The sequence below is a fragment of the Corvus brachyrhynchos genome, unplaced genomic scaffold (assembly GCF_000691975.1).
Source record: "Corvus brachyrhynchos isolate BGI_N302 unplaced genomic scaffold, ASM69197v1 scaffold864, whole genome shotgun sequence".
Classification (NCBI taxonomy): Eukaryota; Metazoa; Chordata; class Aves; order Passeriformes; family Corvidae; genus Corvus; species Corvus brachyrhynchos.
The window spans coordinates 272,176-289,694 of record NW_008237871.1 but is presented as its reverse complement, the minus strand read 5'-3'; the positions used below and the strand labels follow the sequence as shown (position 1 = coordinate 289,694).

At 39.2% G+C, this 17,519-nt stretch overlaps 1 protein-coding gene across 1 annotated transcript in view; it reads left to right on the top strand.

Moving 5' to 3' along the window:
- Positions 1–14,787, top strand: part of PATZ1 (POZ/BTB and AT hook containing zinc finger 1) — a 21,068-nt gene extending 6,281 nt beyond the window's left edge. The window contains exons 3-6 of the mRNA XM_017732202.1: positions 376–447; positions 2,852–3,023; positions 8,732–8,869; positions 10,667–14,787. Coding sequence (XP_017587691.1) covers positions 376–447; positions 2,852–3,023; positions 8,732–8,869; positions 10,667–11,085 — 801 coding nt within the window. The 3' untranslated portion in view covers positions 11,086–14,787. The remainder of the gene's footprint in view (positions 1–375; positions 448–2,851; positions 3,024–8,731; positions 8,870–10,666) is intronic.
- The last annotated feature ends 2,732 nt before the right edge of the window (positions 14,788–17,519 follow it).

The following is a 17,519-nucleotide window of genomic DNA, read 5'->3' as shown; positions in this document are numbered from 1 at the left end:
GATACAGGAGTTCTGGATATAGGAGAAGGGGTAAGTCAGTTTTATAGCCAGAGTGGGGTAGCTCAGCTTCTGGCTCCACGGGACTGGGTGAAGCTGTCGTCTTTTGCGTGTCAATGTATGAAGGTCAGGCTGCAGTTTGGGAGCAAACGGTGATCTGAAAATCTGTGGACATGAAAGAACAAGGGGAGAAAAAAGAAGTTTGCTCCTCTACAAGACAAGAGAGGTTGTTCTTCTGGCAAATTAAATAAAAAATAAAAATGCAGGTTAAATTAAAGCACGACTTAACTGGCATCCCAAGTCCAGTGCATATCCCATTGATTTCAATGCAGAATGAGTTTCTTCCTGTCCTAATTTCTCTTACTTCCTGCCTATTAGCAGGAAAATGGCAGCCACCATGGAATAAGCTCAGAGACATCCACATCCATAGAAAAGTTGAAACTTCAAGAGGTATTTCTTAAACAATGTTTTTTAAACTTTATATATTCTTTTTGATCTATTTATATACCTGTGCAATGTTTGATAGGAAAGCACTGGAGAGTTTTCTTCTGTGATTAACAATTAATGATAAATACTTAGCGCTCATTTAGCACTTCACATCTTTCATAAAATAAAACTTTTTTTTCTCTATACCTTTTATAAATATTAACTATTTGAATATTAACTTCAGGGTTTTCTTTAACCCTAGTCCTGTCTCCCATTGTTGTAATTCAGCTAAACTGGTTCTTGCTTTCTCCACTGGACTTAATTATTGTTTTTAAGCTTCATTGCAGATATATTTACTCTATAGCTTATCCAAACGTGAGCTTTACACAACTCAGCAGCAAGAGTGGGAAATGAAATACATAAATTATTATATCACTTTTTCCTAAGCTTTCAACTTGCTGAGTTCACTGTGGGATAGATATAGTTTTACTTCTGGCATCCTGTATTTATGTGATTTGTCTCTGGTCTGCTTCATCAGCTAATTTGTTGGTGTGGCATCCCGGTACACATGGGGAGTACACACTCCCCATGCTCGGGTATGGACCTTCCTGTGGCTCCATAACTTTAGAGTTATTGATGGTGGATCTCTTGGCTGTCATTGTTGATAGTCTAGTTATATATCTTTAGTTGATATCCAACAGATTGATTAGTATCAGTGCTGCAATCCTGCCTTAAGAGAGTGCTTACCTCTAAGAACGTTCTAGTAAGTGAAAGTTGCACCTGTTTTGCTCAGCGCTGTGTACTGAGATTTCAAATGAAGAGAAATTTTTCATGTTCAAGAATTTGCCTCTTAAACTTCAACACTTGTAATTTATAAATCTTTGTCTGGTGGGCCTAGTTAAACTGTGTATATCACAGAAATCCAGATAATTTCACTGTTGCCTTTTTAATTTCATTAAATCCTGATCCTCTGAGGTGTTAAGTCTTGTGCTTGCTGTAGAGCAGCCTCAGCTCCATGGGAGTTTTCCACACTTAAGCATCTCACAGGATCAAATGAGTGTAAAGCCTGTTGAAATGGATAGGTGCTTTTCCAGCTGCCTTTAATGTTTTTTGGATTAAGCTCTCGATTAACTGAATTTTATATACATGTTATCCTCCTCTGTATTGTCAATTTCATTTACTTGATTTATAATTTAGGAATTCTACTAAGATTGTTACATTAACAAGTTTTACCTCTTTTGAAACAGTGGTTTAATTGCACACTGATATTTAAAAATACAGACAATATCCAATTCCCAAGACACTGAACAGCCTCATATTGTTTCTTTGGGGGTTCTGTTTATATATCTTAAAACGGTGTTATTTTACATGAAGTTGGTATAAGCAAAATACTACACTCTTGAATGTCACTGCTCCCGCTTGGTCTGGTCATTCTGATGTGTGTTTGCTTTTGTTTCTCCTCTTGCACTTGTGAAATGCTTTAGACTATAACTCTAATAACTTGTGCAGCATATTGCTGGTGATTTATTTCTCTTCACACATTAAGAGACAGAGCAAGCCTTTCAGAACTGGCAGGGCATTGTAACAGGCTGTGGGCACAGCCTGCCTGCCCGCCCATTGCTGGAGTTATAAAAATGGGAGGGAGCCTTCACTCATCATATGGATTTCAGCTGGGAAGTGGGCAAATAGAATCAATATTATCTTATGCCAAATCAAACTTGTTTTGTGGTAGTAAGTTGAATATGATACCTTGACCCAGGGGTAAGTTAAAACAGATTACAATGTCATGCAGTTATTTTGATACCTGCTCAGTTTTGAGGCTTCACTTCTACAGTTTGTCTGCACTGCTGCTGTGGATACCAGGATGACTCTTCTATTGTCTCTCGTCATATTGTCATCCCAGATAATTCTCTGGTCCTTTGTTTGTACATCTTCACACTCCAAAAGAATTCTGTGTGCTGAAATTAGATTTATCTCATCAAAGAGTAGAATTTAGGAAGATGACAGAGAGGACATTTTGAGTGATCTAAAGTGATTATAATGGCTCAGTGAAATGGCAGAACTTACTGTAAATGGAACAAAGTGGTTTGTGCTATTTCTTTTGTTAAATATTACTTAAAATTTTAGTATCTTCATCCTCAGAAAGGAGCTAAAGCCTTATGAGTCTATCTTGATGTAAGTTTTACTGTCTGTAGTGTGTCAGAGCTGTTTTCTTGCTGCCTTAATTCTTCTGAGTAGTAACATTACATCTTGTGCAATGTGTTGATGTTCTGAATTTTTTATTTGGGGGAAAATGGCTTGTGCATCATGTTATTTTTGTGTTTGCACAGGATCTAAGGTATTTACTCTAAAGAATACTAAATGTATTCAACAATATCAGTGCTGTTAGCAGAGTTGATGAGTCACATGGTTCTTGTTATACCTGCAGACTTGTAATGCTTCCTTTGCCACTCGTGACCGGCTGCGCTCACACCTGGCATGTCATGAAGACAAAGTTCCATGCCAGGTGTGTGGGAAGTACTTGCGAGCAGCATATATGGCAGATCACTTGAAGAAGCATAGTGAAGGACCAAGCAATTTCTGCACTATCTGTAACCGAGGTAATGAAGAAATTATTTTTTTATTCCAGTGGGATGGGACAGCACTCGAGGGGAGCTGTAAGGCTGCGTGATTCTCTCTGCAACAGGAGGAGGTTATACCCTGTATGTGTACATACTCTGCTTTTCCCACTGAATACTTAACCCTGAAACTGGTGGAGTATAGGTCTGGCCTTTTCACATAGCAGATGGTTCCCAAAGAAACTCAGTTGAAATCTGAAGCAAATTTTATTTGCTAAGTAGCCAGACCCCTATATAATAACCATGATAAGTTGCCTTGCTGCTGTTCAACATACATCTTTTTTTTTCCTATACCTGATTAGACTTGAGCCCTTGCAGTCAGTTTGGAAGAAGAATCTTTGAAATGCACATCAAGCTGAAAATTAGACACTGAACATAAATCTGCATTATATTTCTAAGTCTTACTTAACCTCCTGGTGCAATAGAGTCAAGCTGCTTCTCCCTCTTAACACAAGAAATTGCTTTGTATTAATGTACATATCTAAAACATATTTTTAAAGGAGCACTAGAAATGTGCTTTATTTGTACATATACAGCTTTTCACAGTTGGAAGGGATCCATAAAGATCACTGAATCCAACTCCCTGCTCCTTGCAGCACTATGTAAAACTAAACCATATGACTAAGAGCTTGTGAAGCTTTTCCATCTGTTTGTGGTACTCTTCAGCTGGAGAGAGTTGGAAATTTAGGCTTTGTGGGATGTAAGCCAAGCTGGAAAAATTATTTTGACTTACTGGTGTCTTTGCTTTTGAGTGATTAATACACAACTTCAAAATGCCTTGTTGGCTCACACAGGTATACATAGCTAGTAGGTGTTAGAAGAGCTTGCTGCTGTGTTTTGGGATCTTGTTTTTTCTGGTGAGTCTTTTTTCCTGACAATGGGTTCTCTTCTAGTTTAAGAGAGGTGAAATCTTTTGAGAAAATAAAGCTCTTCTGTGTTCAATGTGGAGACTGTACACGGAGCTTTTGGAGTTGATGAGTAATAAAACATTAAATTGCAAGGGAGGTGTTTCCACTAGTTGAACAGTCTGTAAGGTCCTGAAAGTGCTCTTATCAGTGAGAGTGGAAAAGGCATCAGGGTTGAAAATCTTCAGGTTTTGAAGCTCCAGGTAGATAGCGTGAAATGAAGCTTGCCCTCCTTTTCAGCTGAAGGCCTGGCTTCTGAAGAACTGTTTAAGCTTATCCCGATTATTTTTGTGACAACAACATGGAAGATAACTGTTCGAGATCCAGGTGCTGTCCTGCTCTCCTTCCGTTGAACATGGTGCCAAACAGAAACTCAGATGGGTTGGGAGGAATTGTCTTGTTTCCACAATTGTAAGCTTGAGTTTCAACTTAACTACCACTGGATGTCACTGCAGCTCTTTGGAAATGGAACCAGTGTGACAAAGACAGACTCAGCATTCAAACAATAAAATGACTAAGTTTTACTCACATTTTACAAGTCTAAATGTACAGTGGCAATTTAAATAAAATATACACTTACCTGTAGAAGGACAGGGAGCCCGTTGTACAGCAAACTGTAAGCAGCTATTTTCTTCTTACAGTTTGTGTATTTCATGGGAGTTGTCAGAATTGTCTGCTGTGAATTTCAGTTTACATCAGGATTTAAAAATTGTAATTATAATAATGAATAATGTTACATTTTATAGGAAGTGTTAAAATTCATAGGAAGGGGAAGCTACAGACTGGATTTGTCAAACGGTTGTGTTGTACACTCATTGTTTTATGGTGTGAATTTTGATTATAGATTTATGATCAATGACAGTAGAATTTGTAATCCTGGGTGTCCTAGAATCAAAGTATAATGTTCATTGTTTTAAATAGTTATTTTTTAAATTGTAGAGCCTGGCAAGATGAAGTCTAATGGAAAATTTCTGGATTAGAAACATCTATTTGATAGGCATTGGTACAGTCAGAAGCCACACACAGTAACCTGATCACACCTCTGCCATGGCTGCAGTGCTTGTGCAGTGGGATTTTGTTTATTCTTCCCTTGGCTTATGTGCTGATGTATTTTTTTAATTGAAACTTAGCTGGTTCTGGATATAGTAATTGTCAAGCAAGAATGCTCTACAAGCTCAAGCTGCTTGTGGAGCGGATTTTGGATGTTGGCCCACTTAAAAAAAAGTGGATGAAAAGGTGATGCTTTACATAGCTAAACATTCCCAGTGTTAATGACAGAGCTTAGACTCCCTCAGTTTATCCCATTGGACTGAAGGCTTTTCTGTGAAACTTAATCAAGTGTCTCATGTTGTTTTAAAGGTTTAATGGGTTTAGGAGATGGGGATGGAACTCAGTACCTGACAGAAAGCAGTAGCCAATGGTTTGCCATGTCATGTGTGTACCCATTTGTTGATCATACTTATTTCTTTTACAATGTGGCAGTATAATTTTTTTAAACTACCAGCTGTGATTTGATGTTTTTTCCAGGTTATTTTCTTACTTGGGGTCTTTATGCTTAGAATAGTCATGGAAGCAATTAAATCTTGTTAGATCAGGGAAACAGTGAAGTGGTTTTGAGGGTTGTTTTTTGTGTTGTTGTTTCTTTTTCTCCTGGGATTTTGGGGGTTGTTTTGGTTGGTTGGTTTGTTTTTCTTTTTTGGTTTGGTATTTTCTTTTTTTTTTTTTAAAGAAATCCTCTAAAATGTGTTTAAAAAAACTAATCCTCAAGCCTCACTTTTTAAGACAAATTCTCTTTAATCCGTATAAATAAAAGAGACATGCTCTCGTTGCACTGTTATACAATCTTCTATCACTATCCTTAGGAACTTTATTTGCTTCTGTGGGTTTTTTCAAAGAATTCAAGAGATTAATGACTTTGGCAGGTCTAGAGTTGGTACTTAGTAATAACACATGCAACTCAGAAATTCGGGGTTGTGTTTCAAACACATACACATTGTTAGGAAAAGGGTGATTCCAATTACAAATTGACAAATGAGAATTTATTTTTCACACTGAGTTCTTTTATGTTTCATGGTGGACAGAGTCCATTAAAGCAAGACACATTCTCCTCATGTTCCAGCTAAATCCAAATTACAATTTTTGAGCAAGGAGCATCATGCAATTATTTCTATAGTTTATCTCCTTATAGATGTTAGCTGAGATCAAGGGATAGGTCCCATTTATATAAAGCAGATCATTTCCTTTCTATACATGTTTTTATATTGGTTCTTCTGGTATGAAGAAATAATCTGCTCTGCTAAGTGGAGAGATGTGTATGAGTGAAGCAATAAATACATTCCTTCTCTGAAAAATACTGCCACTTTATCCTGTGGATTAGTCGGACTTTGGTCTGAAAGAGACTTCTAAGAGTGAAGGATTATTGTCTATGAACCCCCATGTTCCTAGGACAGGCATTCATAATTAAAGTCTGGTGGAGATAAAAAGGCCAGTGCTAAGTGCTTCAGGAAGAAATTAGGATGAAAACAACCCCAAAAAAGTATCATTTTAAACAATTTCCCATGAAGCAGTTGGCATTCTTACAGTTTCGATGGAAGTTGATGACTCATATGTTCATCTGCCAAGTGCATAAAGGGGAGCTAACACACTTTTCAGCAGTTTTCATTATATAAAACCATGTACTCTATAAATAGAACTGCAGAGTTCAGAAAAGATATTGTGTAGCAGAGATTACAAATTCAGATTTCCCTGTGTCAGTTGTAGTATAGAAAAACACTGAAGACCTGCATGTAGTCCTTTTTTAATGGTTGGCAGTGAGATTTTAATGCATTGCTGCATCAAAGAGGTTGATCTCAGCATGCATGTGGTTATTAGCCACGTGTGAAATAAGGAATGTACCGCATAGGTTGGAGTGTCACCATTATATCTGTACACTGTGCCCTTTTCTCTACAAGTCAAGGACTGCCTCTTTCAGGTCTACAGTGAATTTTTGGTATTTGTAAGAGTATATTCTCTTGTTGCCCAGTGAGATTTTCAATGTGGCATTTCATGTCTGAGGGTAGGTCTTGCATTGTTTCGGAGGATAATATCGTTACATTAATTCCCTGGATGACTTGGCCTTGGTGATTCTGCTCCATTGTATTTTGAGAGTTGTATGTTCTTGGTTTCTTCAGTTGTGATGTATCTACTTTTCTGTACTTTCATCTTCAACTCAGGGGTCCACAGTAACTACCTCTTGTTCATTCTCAGCAACCTGCCTTTTTTCCCTTCAGCAGGTTGCTGTGGAGTTCTGTCTTGCTTTGCAGGTCCTGTATATATAATTCTTAATAACCCCTGGATAAAAGTCTGGGTAGAGGGATATTCTGTGTGCTAGGCACAGGGAAATCTAGTGTAAAGCCACATTCATTATTAAATTCAGCGCCTGAAACTAACAGCTGCAGTCAGAAAATCCACCCCAGAGAGGTGTGCAGTATTTGGTTTGCATCCTTCCTAATATATTATTATACATCATCAAATGTAAATGCAGTTATAGCACTACAAAAATGGCTTTATGGTAGAATATCAATTCATATTTTAAGCAAAGTATTGTTATGGAAGTTCTCTTGCAAGGTCTTGTGCTGTAAATGCTATATTGGTTTAAAAAAATCTAGGGCTTGGGTTTTCTCTCTCCAGAAAGGGAACCTGCAGCTCTGGGTCTGTGATGGTGAACCTTGTGTTGTGTTCTTAGTTGTTAGTGGAAAGTGTTTCTAACATGAAAGTGCCATAATATTCTGTTCAAAATATAACAGAAAATTAAGCTGGTCGTTGGTAGTAGCTTTACCTCTGTAGGAAGTCTTTAAAACTCTGTCCTCCTTGTGCCTCATATATGGTCCAAATGTACTAATAGTAATTGCAAATCTTATTAAGGTTGAATTTAAAAACATTTCAAAGTATATGTGAGATAATTTATTGCATTAAAGAAGAGGGACATATTTGTGAGACTTAAAAAACCATTTTAAAAAGCACATGCACAAATGTAAAAAACTATTTTGTTCAGAAAGCAATTGTTTGATATATATATATATTTATTTTCAGTGTTTGGCGCTTACCAATCAGAGCTATTAAAAATACTGAAATTTATTTTTAATATTTTTTGTTAACTGTAGACAAAATGTGAGTTCTAGTATATTTTTTAAAACTCAGAATGAGCTGACTGCAGGAAATGTTTTTCAAAAATTACTATAGAACAAAACTGTATATCTTAAAACTCAATAGTTTCAGCTTTCTGCCTTCTAGAAGTCACTGTAAGTGCTAGAAACCCAAGGGGAAATCACACTAAAAGCCAACAAGGGGTGTTACTAGATAGCGTTCTTTCAAATCTTAACAGCATAAAATAAACTAATTGGAACTATCTTCCAAAGTATTATCAGATCACAAAAGCATTTTTAATTAAAACAAATAAAACAGCACAAAAATGATGAAGAGACATGGGTGCCTTTTTGTATGATGTCTCTTCTGCCTTTTTTCCCAGAAAGTTTCATGTCACCTGCTAGGTTTGCTACCACAGAATTTGTTTCTCAAGGAGGCTGTTTTCTTTTTTCTAACAAAAAGCAAACTCAGTCTGATGAAAAGCGTGCATTGCATTACTGCCTGATGATGACAGGAATCTTACCTGAGCATGTCAGAGGGAACTGGTGGAACAGCAGCTTTGCAATACGGAGCAGGAGCAAGAGAAAGATTAAAGGAACAGGGAAGGCAGATGTGTGTCTTTGCTGGTGGCAGGATCTCATCTCCTTTTATCTTGTTTAGGTTTCTCCTCTGCCTCCTACTTAAAGGTCCATGTTAAAACCCACCACGGTGTTCCCCTTCCCCAGGTCTCCAGGCACCAGGAGTCCATCCCGAATGGGGGAGCAGCGTTCCACTGCGTCAGGACCTATGGCATCAAAGGCAAGAGACTCGCTGCTCTGCACCTTGCTGCTCTGTGCAGAACTTTGTGTTGTGGGGTGTTGGGCTGGGCACAAGAAAGGGGAGGGAGGAAGGACAGGGACAATACTGGAGAGAAGCTTAGGGAGATGCAGAGAAATTCCATAGCATCACACAGGATGTAATACCTGTCATTGGATAGCTGATTTAACAAAGTTTAGGGGAAGGAGATGGACACAGAAGAGTGTGATTTTTTGGCAGCTTCTTTGATTTGGAAGATTGAAAAAGCCAGGTTAGTTATCTTGACCATCTTCCTTGGAGCAGCAGTCAGCATCTGAATTTTGCCTGAGGGCGAGTTCATTAGTCCCACTCCACTTGAATCTCATGTCAGTCAAACCCCATTTCTGGTTTTGGTGAGGAGCCGTATTGTACGTGCAACCAGCTGTCTGTAGCTAAACTTACACTTCTCAATGCATTTGTTGGGGAGGAGAGGTAAAGGGTGGTAATAGTACTGGTGCTTTTTTGTTGTTTTTAACGTTAATTTAACGTGGGGGTGGGGAAGAAAAAGATGTTACTGTAAGCATAGCTAAAGAGTATTTAACTGCTGAATAAGTAAACCAGTGTGTTTACCTGTGTAGCATAGGTTTTTGCTTCTTGGTTTGAGCTGTCACTATTCGCGGTGAAGGTGAAATATCAGAAAATTCTTCAAAGCCACAGTTACTCTGGTTTTTTTCTTGCCCAGGAGAACACAGTGGGCTGGGTTAAACAAAGTCTGTGCCAGCAGAAAGCTAGTGTTGTGTTATTTTTTCTGTTGAAGTCTTGATAGAGTTACTACAGAAGCCCTTTAGTTTTGGGTGGTGTGCTGACTTAACAAGAGATTTATTCCAGCTCAGTGGTGTATTGATTTCATGCATATCCTGTTAGGTTTGTTATGCTGAGTCCAGAGCAAATCTGTCTTTTGGGTTGTGCCAAGTGGTTCTTTGGTCTCTTAGAGTTAATAGTAGGTACAGCCTATTTGTATTCAGAGACTCGTTCAGTGAGCTCGTCTGGGTTTCTCACACTCATTCACATGCACTGAGCAAAAAAGTATGGACAAACTTCCTTGGCATGATGCCATAGGAAAATGGGGAAGACTCCAAACGTACCAATGGCTTTGCCAGGGCATATATCCAAATAACTTAAATAACATCTCTAACCTCTCTGCTGTTTCACACTACAGTATTTAAAGATAGAACAATTTTAGGTTGTGAAGTTCGCTTCTACAGTGTTACATTTGTAAAAAAGAGTTCCTTGAGACTAAATGGAATTGCACTTCTTAAATTGCAGTAGCTCACTGCTGTTTTGCTGAGTATTTCCAGGTTTCTTCGCATCTTGCTGCAGCCTGTTGTACTTCATGAAGTTTCTAGGCTCTCCCCCAAAGTATCAACAGTATTTCAGAAGTGTGCAAGTGAATTGCACAGTTAAGAACTCGTCATTAGGTCCATCCTTTTGTAGTGTCTGAGGTGTAAACATTGTGAGACATCCTTGGGATTCAAGAAGTGTTATACAAACCAGAGACCCATTATGGTTGCATTCAGTATCATGACAAATCCCTAATGGAACCCCAGCTGTTGCTCTGATAGCAGCCTGGTGGTTTGGAAAGGGGACCTATGCTCAAGGGCTTTAGAATATGAGGGATTGGCTGTTAAGTGTGTATCATTCTGTTGTGACAGGCATTAATGTGATCAGGTGGTAACCAATCTAATTTATTTTAATGCATGTTAAATATCTTCCTTTGGGAGCTAAGATTCTGAAAACTCCTCTCTTTTCTTTTTCCCATAGAAGGCCAGAAATGTTCACATTCGGACCCGATTGAGAGTTCTGATTCATATGGAGACCTCTCTGACACCAGTGACCTCAAGACTCCTGAGAAACAGAGCACCAATGGGTCCTTCTCGTGTGACCTGGCAGTCAGCAAAAACAAAATGGAAACGGAAGGAGAGAAGAAGTACCCATGCCCTGAATGTGGCAGCTTTTTCAGATCAAAGTCTTATCTGAACAAACACATACAGAAAGTTCACGTCAGGGCCCTTGGTGGCCCATTGGGGGACCTGGGTCCTGCTCTAGGATCCCCCTTCTCACCTCAACAGAACATGTCTCTTCTGGAGTCGTTTGGGTTTCAGATCGTCCAGTCAGCATTTGCATCCTCCCTAGTGGATCCAGAGGTCGACCAGCAACCAATGGGGCCAGAGGGGAAATGAGATCAGTTGGATCTTGACAAAGCAAAGCAGCAGTCTGGCTATAATGATAAGATGCTGTGAATGAAAGAGGAAATAATGAAATTTGGTTCTATAGCTGAGAATTTTTTATTCATTTTAGCTTCCCTCTTTGACTCATGCCCTACCCCACCTTTAAATCTTCACTGGGGAGAGGGAGAAAAGCTTCTTTAGCTGATAAATTACAGAAGATGGTGGCCTTGAATAGGAGAAATGACCCAAAACAAATGGAGCTTTAGAGGCTGCTGCTGGTGTTTTCTTCATGTTCTTCTAGAATAATCAAAAGTTACCAGCACTGGTCTGAGAATGAGACAAGTCCTAGTGTCAAGGCACCTGGGGGGCTGCAGCTACAGGGAGCTGTGATTTTGTTCTCTCTCTATTCCCCCGCCCTCTGTAAACTCCCCCAGAAAAACAGTAAGTTTTAAAAGCAGACCCATTATTGAATATAATGTTAAGTAAAATGCCCTGTGGTTCCTAGCAGGTTACAATGCAGTTGTCCTTTTAAAAACAGAAAAATTTAAAGAAGGTGAGAAAATTTGAACCCCTTCTGCCTTTGTGAGGCTGTGAGTGCTGCAGCAGGACTGAACTGCTGAGAAAAATCACCTTTCAGAACAGGTTTTTTTATTACTTTTGACCATTAAACTTGCTGTCAGGTTTTTAATTCTTTATTATTATTATTATTATTTTAGGACCTGTTGTAGTGAATTGCTACTGAAAAGCCAGTCTAAGGCGATACACAGAGCACTCGTAAAGCAGCAGTCACATTAGGGTTAGTATTAATTTTTTTTTTTAGATGTACCATAATTAATAACTTGGCTAGTTGGTTGTTTTAAGTCTATGAAAGAAATAGTTTTTATGAAAAAAAAGAAAAAAGAAAAAAAAAAAAGGAAGGAAAAATACCATTACAGTCTGGTTGACTGGTGCTCATTTTACATGTGGGGACCTAGGGGATGAACACGATCAGCTATTGGATTAACACTATGTACCACTGACTTGTTTAGTGTGAATAAACCCAGGGGTTCACAGAGTGATTTTGGTTTAATTGGATTGGACTCTATTAAAGAAGTTAGTATGTTACTTTGCATCCCCTCGTTTTGTCTGGTTTTTGAGCAATTTAGCCACCTGTCCAAAAAGGTGTGCCAAATGAGAGACAGTAAATAATATGTGAATCCCACTCTGCACTGTGCTGTATTCTCAGTGAGCTGGGCTTTCTGGCCACAGTCGTGCTCTCCTGATCTGTCTCTAGTCAGGTTTGCAAAAGCCACTGTTACTCCTTTCTTTTCCAAATGAGAAGGGTTTCTAGTATAAGAGGTGGGAATTGCAAACAGCATATCTTTGAAAAAGCATTGATTACAAAATGCAAAGAAGCTGGACTCTAGGCTGTTGGACATTACATTTAATCTGAAAATACCACTTGTGCAGAAATAATGTCCTTTCTTGGCCCTCCCATTCCTTCCATGTAACTAGTCAAGATTTTATGTACCAAACCCAGGTATAAATGTTGTTTAACACAGGGTTAGGAGTTAGGAATACTCTGAGTTTTAATTATGGTTCTGCTGTTGATGCTTGAGGTCACATAGAACAGTTTCCTGAATTTATTCCTTAATTTCTATCTGTGAAGAATCTTCTTTACATCACAATTGTTGAGAGGGTTATTGAGCAAAGGTTTAAGCAGTGATTTGGTAAACTGCTTTGTGTATTGAATGTTTCTAAAAAAGGCCACTCTCAAGAGCCCATGTCCTGCACCAAACTTGCATCCTATGAAACAATATCTATCTCCATCATTAATACCGTGCTGGAGCAGGACAGAGCCCCTCAGACCAGGTTCTCATTTCCTGCAGGACACCTGCCTGCATAAACATGCACAGAGACACAAACCCCTTGTACCACAGCCTGCATTGCCCAGGTGCTCTTAATTCAAACCCTGCAGCTGATGCTTAACTGATATTCCCATTTTGGTTTTATGTTATAATTAGAGAATCCTTTGTAGGTATATGGATTTTGGAATTGCATTCTAAATTCTACAGAGTTAGAAGACCCAGATTCCCTCTTGTAAGAAGCTACCTTTTGTACTTGCTCTTGACTATTATAAATCAAGGATGAATAATCAATGGCTTTCTCTTTATAGCACCAGCACTTTCTAAATTGAGAGCATGTTGCAGTGGACTTGATGTTTTGCTATTAATCTGTGTTGGGAGACTGAAGGACATGTTCTTCTCCAGTCACCTCCTCCCAGAATCCTGGAATAGGTATGAACCTCATTTAAAAGGAAAAACCAGTGAAACAAACCAACCCCACCACTAAAGCTTCATGGAATTGCTCTTGTACTGGTAAGATTAGTGGACAGGTAGAAACAGAACAGCTTAGAAAAGTGACAAAACATTTTAAAATACCTTACAAATCTAGTGCTGAGACAACCTTGCAAGCAAATCAGGAGAGAGCAGGCTTTCCAGTCAGCCTAACAATTTGTTGGGATTAGCAAATGCAGCTGCAGTCACTGATTTACTAATAGCTCATAATTAATCCACAAGGGTAATTTCTGTTGAACTGAGGCTGTATGCTGAAAGAGAGAAGTTTGTGTCCCCAGTGTTCTGTGCACTCAAAGAAGGTACATTAGCTATAAAATTCAACTCCAAAAGCTAAGTCCAGAGTATAGGATTCTTTCATCCTGCATTTAGCTCCCATGACTTCAGTGTTACAAGTGGGTTGAATTTTGGCTATATCTATTAGAATTTAATTTTGAATGCTACAGAATTTGACTTTGTGAAACAAAAGCCTTGAACTAAAAACGAAGCTTTCTAGAACAGTGTGTTCTGCTTATCAAAGAAAATGCTTACTAAGTTGTCATGAATACACTGAATTAAAACTACTTACTTCTCAGTCTAGTGGACAGGGAAACAATTAGGCAGGAGGTTAACAATCCTGAAATGACAGTTCTAGATCATCCTAGTGTAAATGGGAGAGATTTGTACCAACATAGGAGGCTGGTGCAGGCTAGTGCCAGTAGGAAGTTGGGCAGATCTTTAGCTGTGGTGTGTTTTCAGTGTTTTTTGCTTCTTTGGGGGCATACTGTTCCATTCTGGACAGTAATTTAATCTACATGCAAATTCTTTCTATTCTGTACTTTGGGAAATGCCTGTTTCTCATAGAACATGAGACAGCTCCAAACAAAACTCAGCCTCACAAGCTCAGAGTTCAAAGGGAAGTATATAACATGCCCTGAGCTGCAGCTTGTTGCTATTACACTTTATTTTTAATTGGTGTATAAGTGTATAGATGATAGTTCTGATTTTGGGCCACCCTCCTTTGCTTGCCTTTTCCTTTGGAAAGACTACAAGCCAATGTTTGAGTTGGTGCACATGTCAAGAAGGAAACTTCAGTTCATGCAAATTTATATAATCAGACTTCTAGTATTTGTTTGTATTATAGGAGTCCCATAACCTCTCATCTGAGGCTCAGAGCCTTGTGTATTATGTATGATGAAAACATCTTCAATCATTCATATATTAAAGACAGACAGGAAAGGAATAGATGCTTAAAAGAGAATGAGTGAAAGATAAAGGACTAAAAACCACTTGCATTCATGCTTAAGTGTTGTGTTAAATGTGAGGGCCCAGACTTCTCAGGCTTCTTTTTTTGCCTGAATTAACTTTCATAAATGTTAATCCACAACAAATGCAAGGTAAAGCAATTTAATGTGAATTCATTCCATACTGAGTTAAATTAGGTGATGTGGCCTTGCATTTGTCATGTCTTAAATGTGTGCAAACAGTGTGGCTCACCTGACACATGCCAATGTACATGTGAGCTTTAAATCCTAAGTGATTTGCCCATGATGATGTGGGAAATTGATAGCAGAACCAGAAATTGAACACAGATTTTTCCTTCTCTCAATCCAGTGCCTTAATTATAGTAGGGCAAAGTATTATATGTTGGGGGGGGGGGGAATTTTTTTGTTTTTAAAGTCTAGAACTATTAAGATGGTGTGGAGTTGGTCTTCCTACCAATCTTTTGAATAATTGTAAATGCCCAGTCACAAATTTAGACCTGTTTGAGTGCCAGTGACTTAGGGAATATTTGTTATTTCCCATGTATTCCCTGAAACTATTGTTCCTCCCTCAACTGCTGTCAGCAGTAAGGAATGACTTGAATAGAAGAGCTGTGTAACTGAATGTCTATCTAACTCAACTAATTGAATTGCTAGTATGAAAGCTAACCTAGATTTTGTAGGCTCTGTTGTAACTTTAGTGTCTTGTTTTTTCACTAAATCCTTGTTCCTAGAATTCAATATCTAAACTTACGTCTTGATTTGGGAGTGGGGTACCACTTTCAGCTTTAATTTTTTTTAAGGTGCTTGCTTGAGGAAGTAGATGCCAAAGTAAACTTCAAAGGAACTCCAGACTTCAGTGTTGGAAGAATGAATGGAGAGCAAGAGCTCTCCTTGGGTTTCATGAGAGATAAATGGACAAAGTAAAAAACAGCCACCAGAATTCTAAGTAATGAAACAGGAAAGGCTTTTCTTTACCACTAGCAAAAATAATAAGATATTTTCAATTGTCACTGTGGCAGAAAGTCTGAGAGCAAGTGCCAAACAACACCATGGAATGTGCTGGCTTTTTCAGCATTATGATTATACATTAACAGCATTATCAATACCCACATGTAAATTAAGCCAGCTTAGTACTGTTCAACTTTTCTTGGGCACAATACCTGAGTTTTATTTGAACAGAACAGAAGCTCACAGTGAATCTCTGAGCTTGGGCTCTCAGTTCTACCCTGAGAGAAAACAAATGAGCAAAGAGAGGGGGGGAAGAAAACCTACTAGGAAAACTTAAAAAGGAAAACAGATTCTGGAAGGCTCCAGTGTCTCCTCAAAGAGCCACGATTTTTTTATCTTGAACATCCTTTTCAAAACAAGATCCTTCAGCTGTTGTGAATGAGCCCTTGGGAACAGATTTGGCTTTCAGCCCAATCTGCTGCAGCTCCCTGGCCCCGTGAGAAGGCAGCATGTTCCAGAGCACTGAGCCTGGGACCCAGAGGGAGGGAGGCAGGCAGTGCTCCTGGGCTGCAGCCACAGGTACTGCTACAGAGTCAGCACCAATACTGGCAAAGTGTCATCTTCCTGCTCCTTTGACCCTCACCCTCCACACATCCCTGTGCCAGTGTGGTACCTACTCAGATGTGTGCAGCTCTGCAGATAACTCTGTTGGCTATAAAACAAAGCAGGGAGCTATTTGGCTGAAAAGAAAAAAGAGAAAGCACCACTTAAAAATAGTGATACGACATAACTGCAGAGTGATGCAGCCCAGGAGCAGGAGCCCTAGCTGTGAGGGATTGTGGTGATGGTTGGAATGGTTATGGCACATCAGTGAAAAACCACAGCTGTGCACTCTGTGGTAGCGGGCAATGACAGCCTGTTTGCCAAGAATTAACACCCTGTGTCATCTCTAGCCTCTTCTGTGTTGTGTTCCTGTCTGTAAAATGAGATTATGATAACCCTTGGGTAAGAATGTGCCAATATTTAATTGATATGCCAAATTGTGCTGCACAATTTTGCTGCTGAACTCTGTCACAAATGTTTGGCCTCACTGACTTAAGGTGTAATGCAAAGTTAAACAAACATTTGGCCACATTTTTCCTGGAAGGTGTGATATTTAAATTTATTTAAAGACTGCCTGGCACTATTGATCTGCTCTCAGGGTTTATTTGAATGAAGCTTTTCCTGGGTGGCCTCCATACTTGTACTGCAATTTTGGAGACCTGGCGAGATATGCTGAAGGAAGGAGGTAACTGGAGTCTCACTGATGTTCCAGTGACTCCCTCCCAGCTCCTGTGTTCCATGTGGACCATGGAGTCACTTCATGCAGCCACTGGCAGCCATAAATGCTCTTGAGCATCCTGCAATCACATTGTGACCTTGGGTAAGTGATTTTATAATAAATCAATCTCATGCTTGCTAATACCTTTTTGGCTGCTGTGTCTACAAACTGGTGCCTTCTCCAGGCAAATTTTACATGTCCTCTGCAAAGTGTCAGACTGACTGCTGGCTCTTAAGGAATCAACCAAGCCTTGCTCTTGGGCTCAGAATTTTTCTTTGGTACTGTTGTAATCTGAAAGTTTGCTGCAATTCGTGCAAATACCAGAGTAAGAGAGAAAATAAAAGGCTGTTCTTAGATGTCCTGTAGAGTGAACAACTGAAACATGAGTATGGGATGAGCCAGGAAAACTGGCATTTTTCCCTGGCTGCACGCCATATGGAAGAGACAGTGCCTTGGAAGGGAAGGAGCCATTGGCTCTGATGAATCCCAATCCTGCTTCTACTGAAGTTGTTGGGAATCCTCCCATTGTCTTCAGTGTGAGCAAGAAAGGATCTTAGGTGAGGATGGATGACTATTTCCCTACTTGAATGAAGTCTCCTT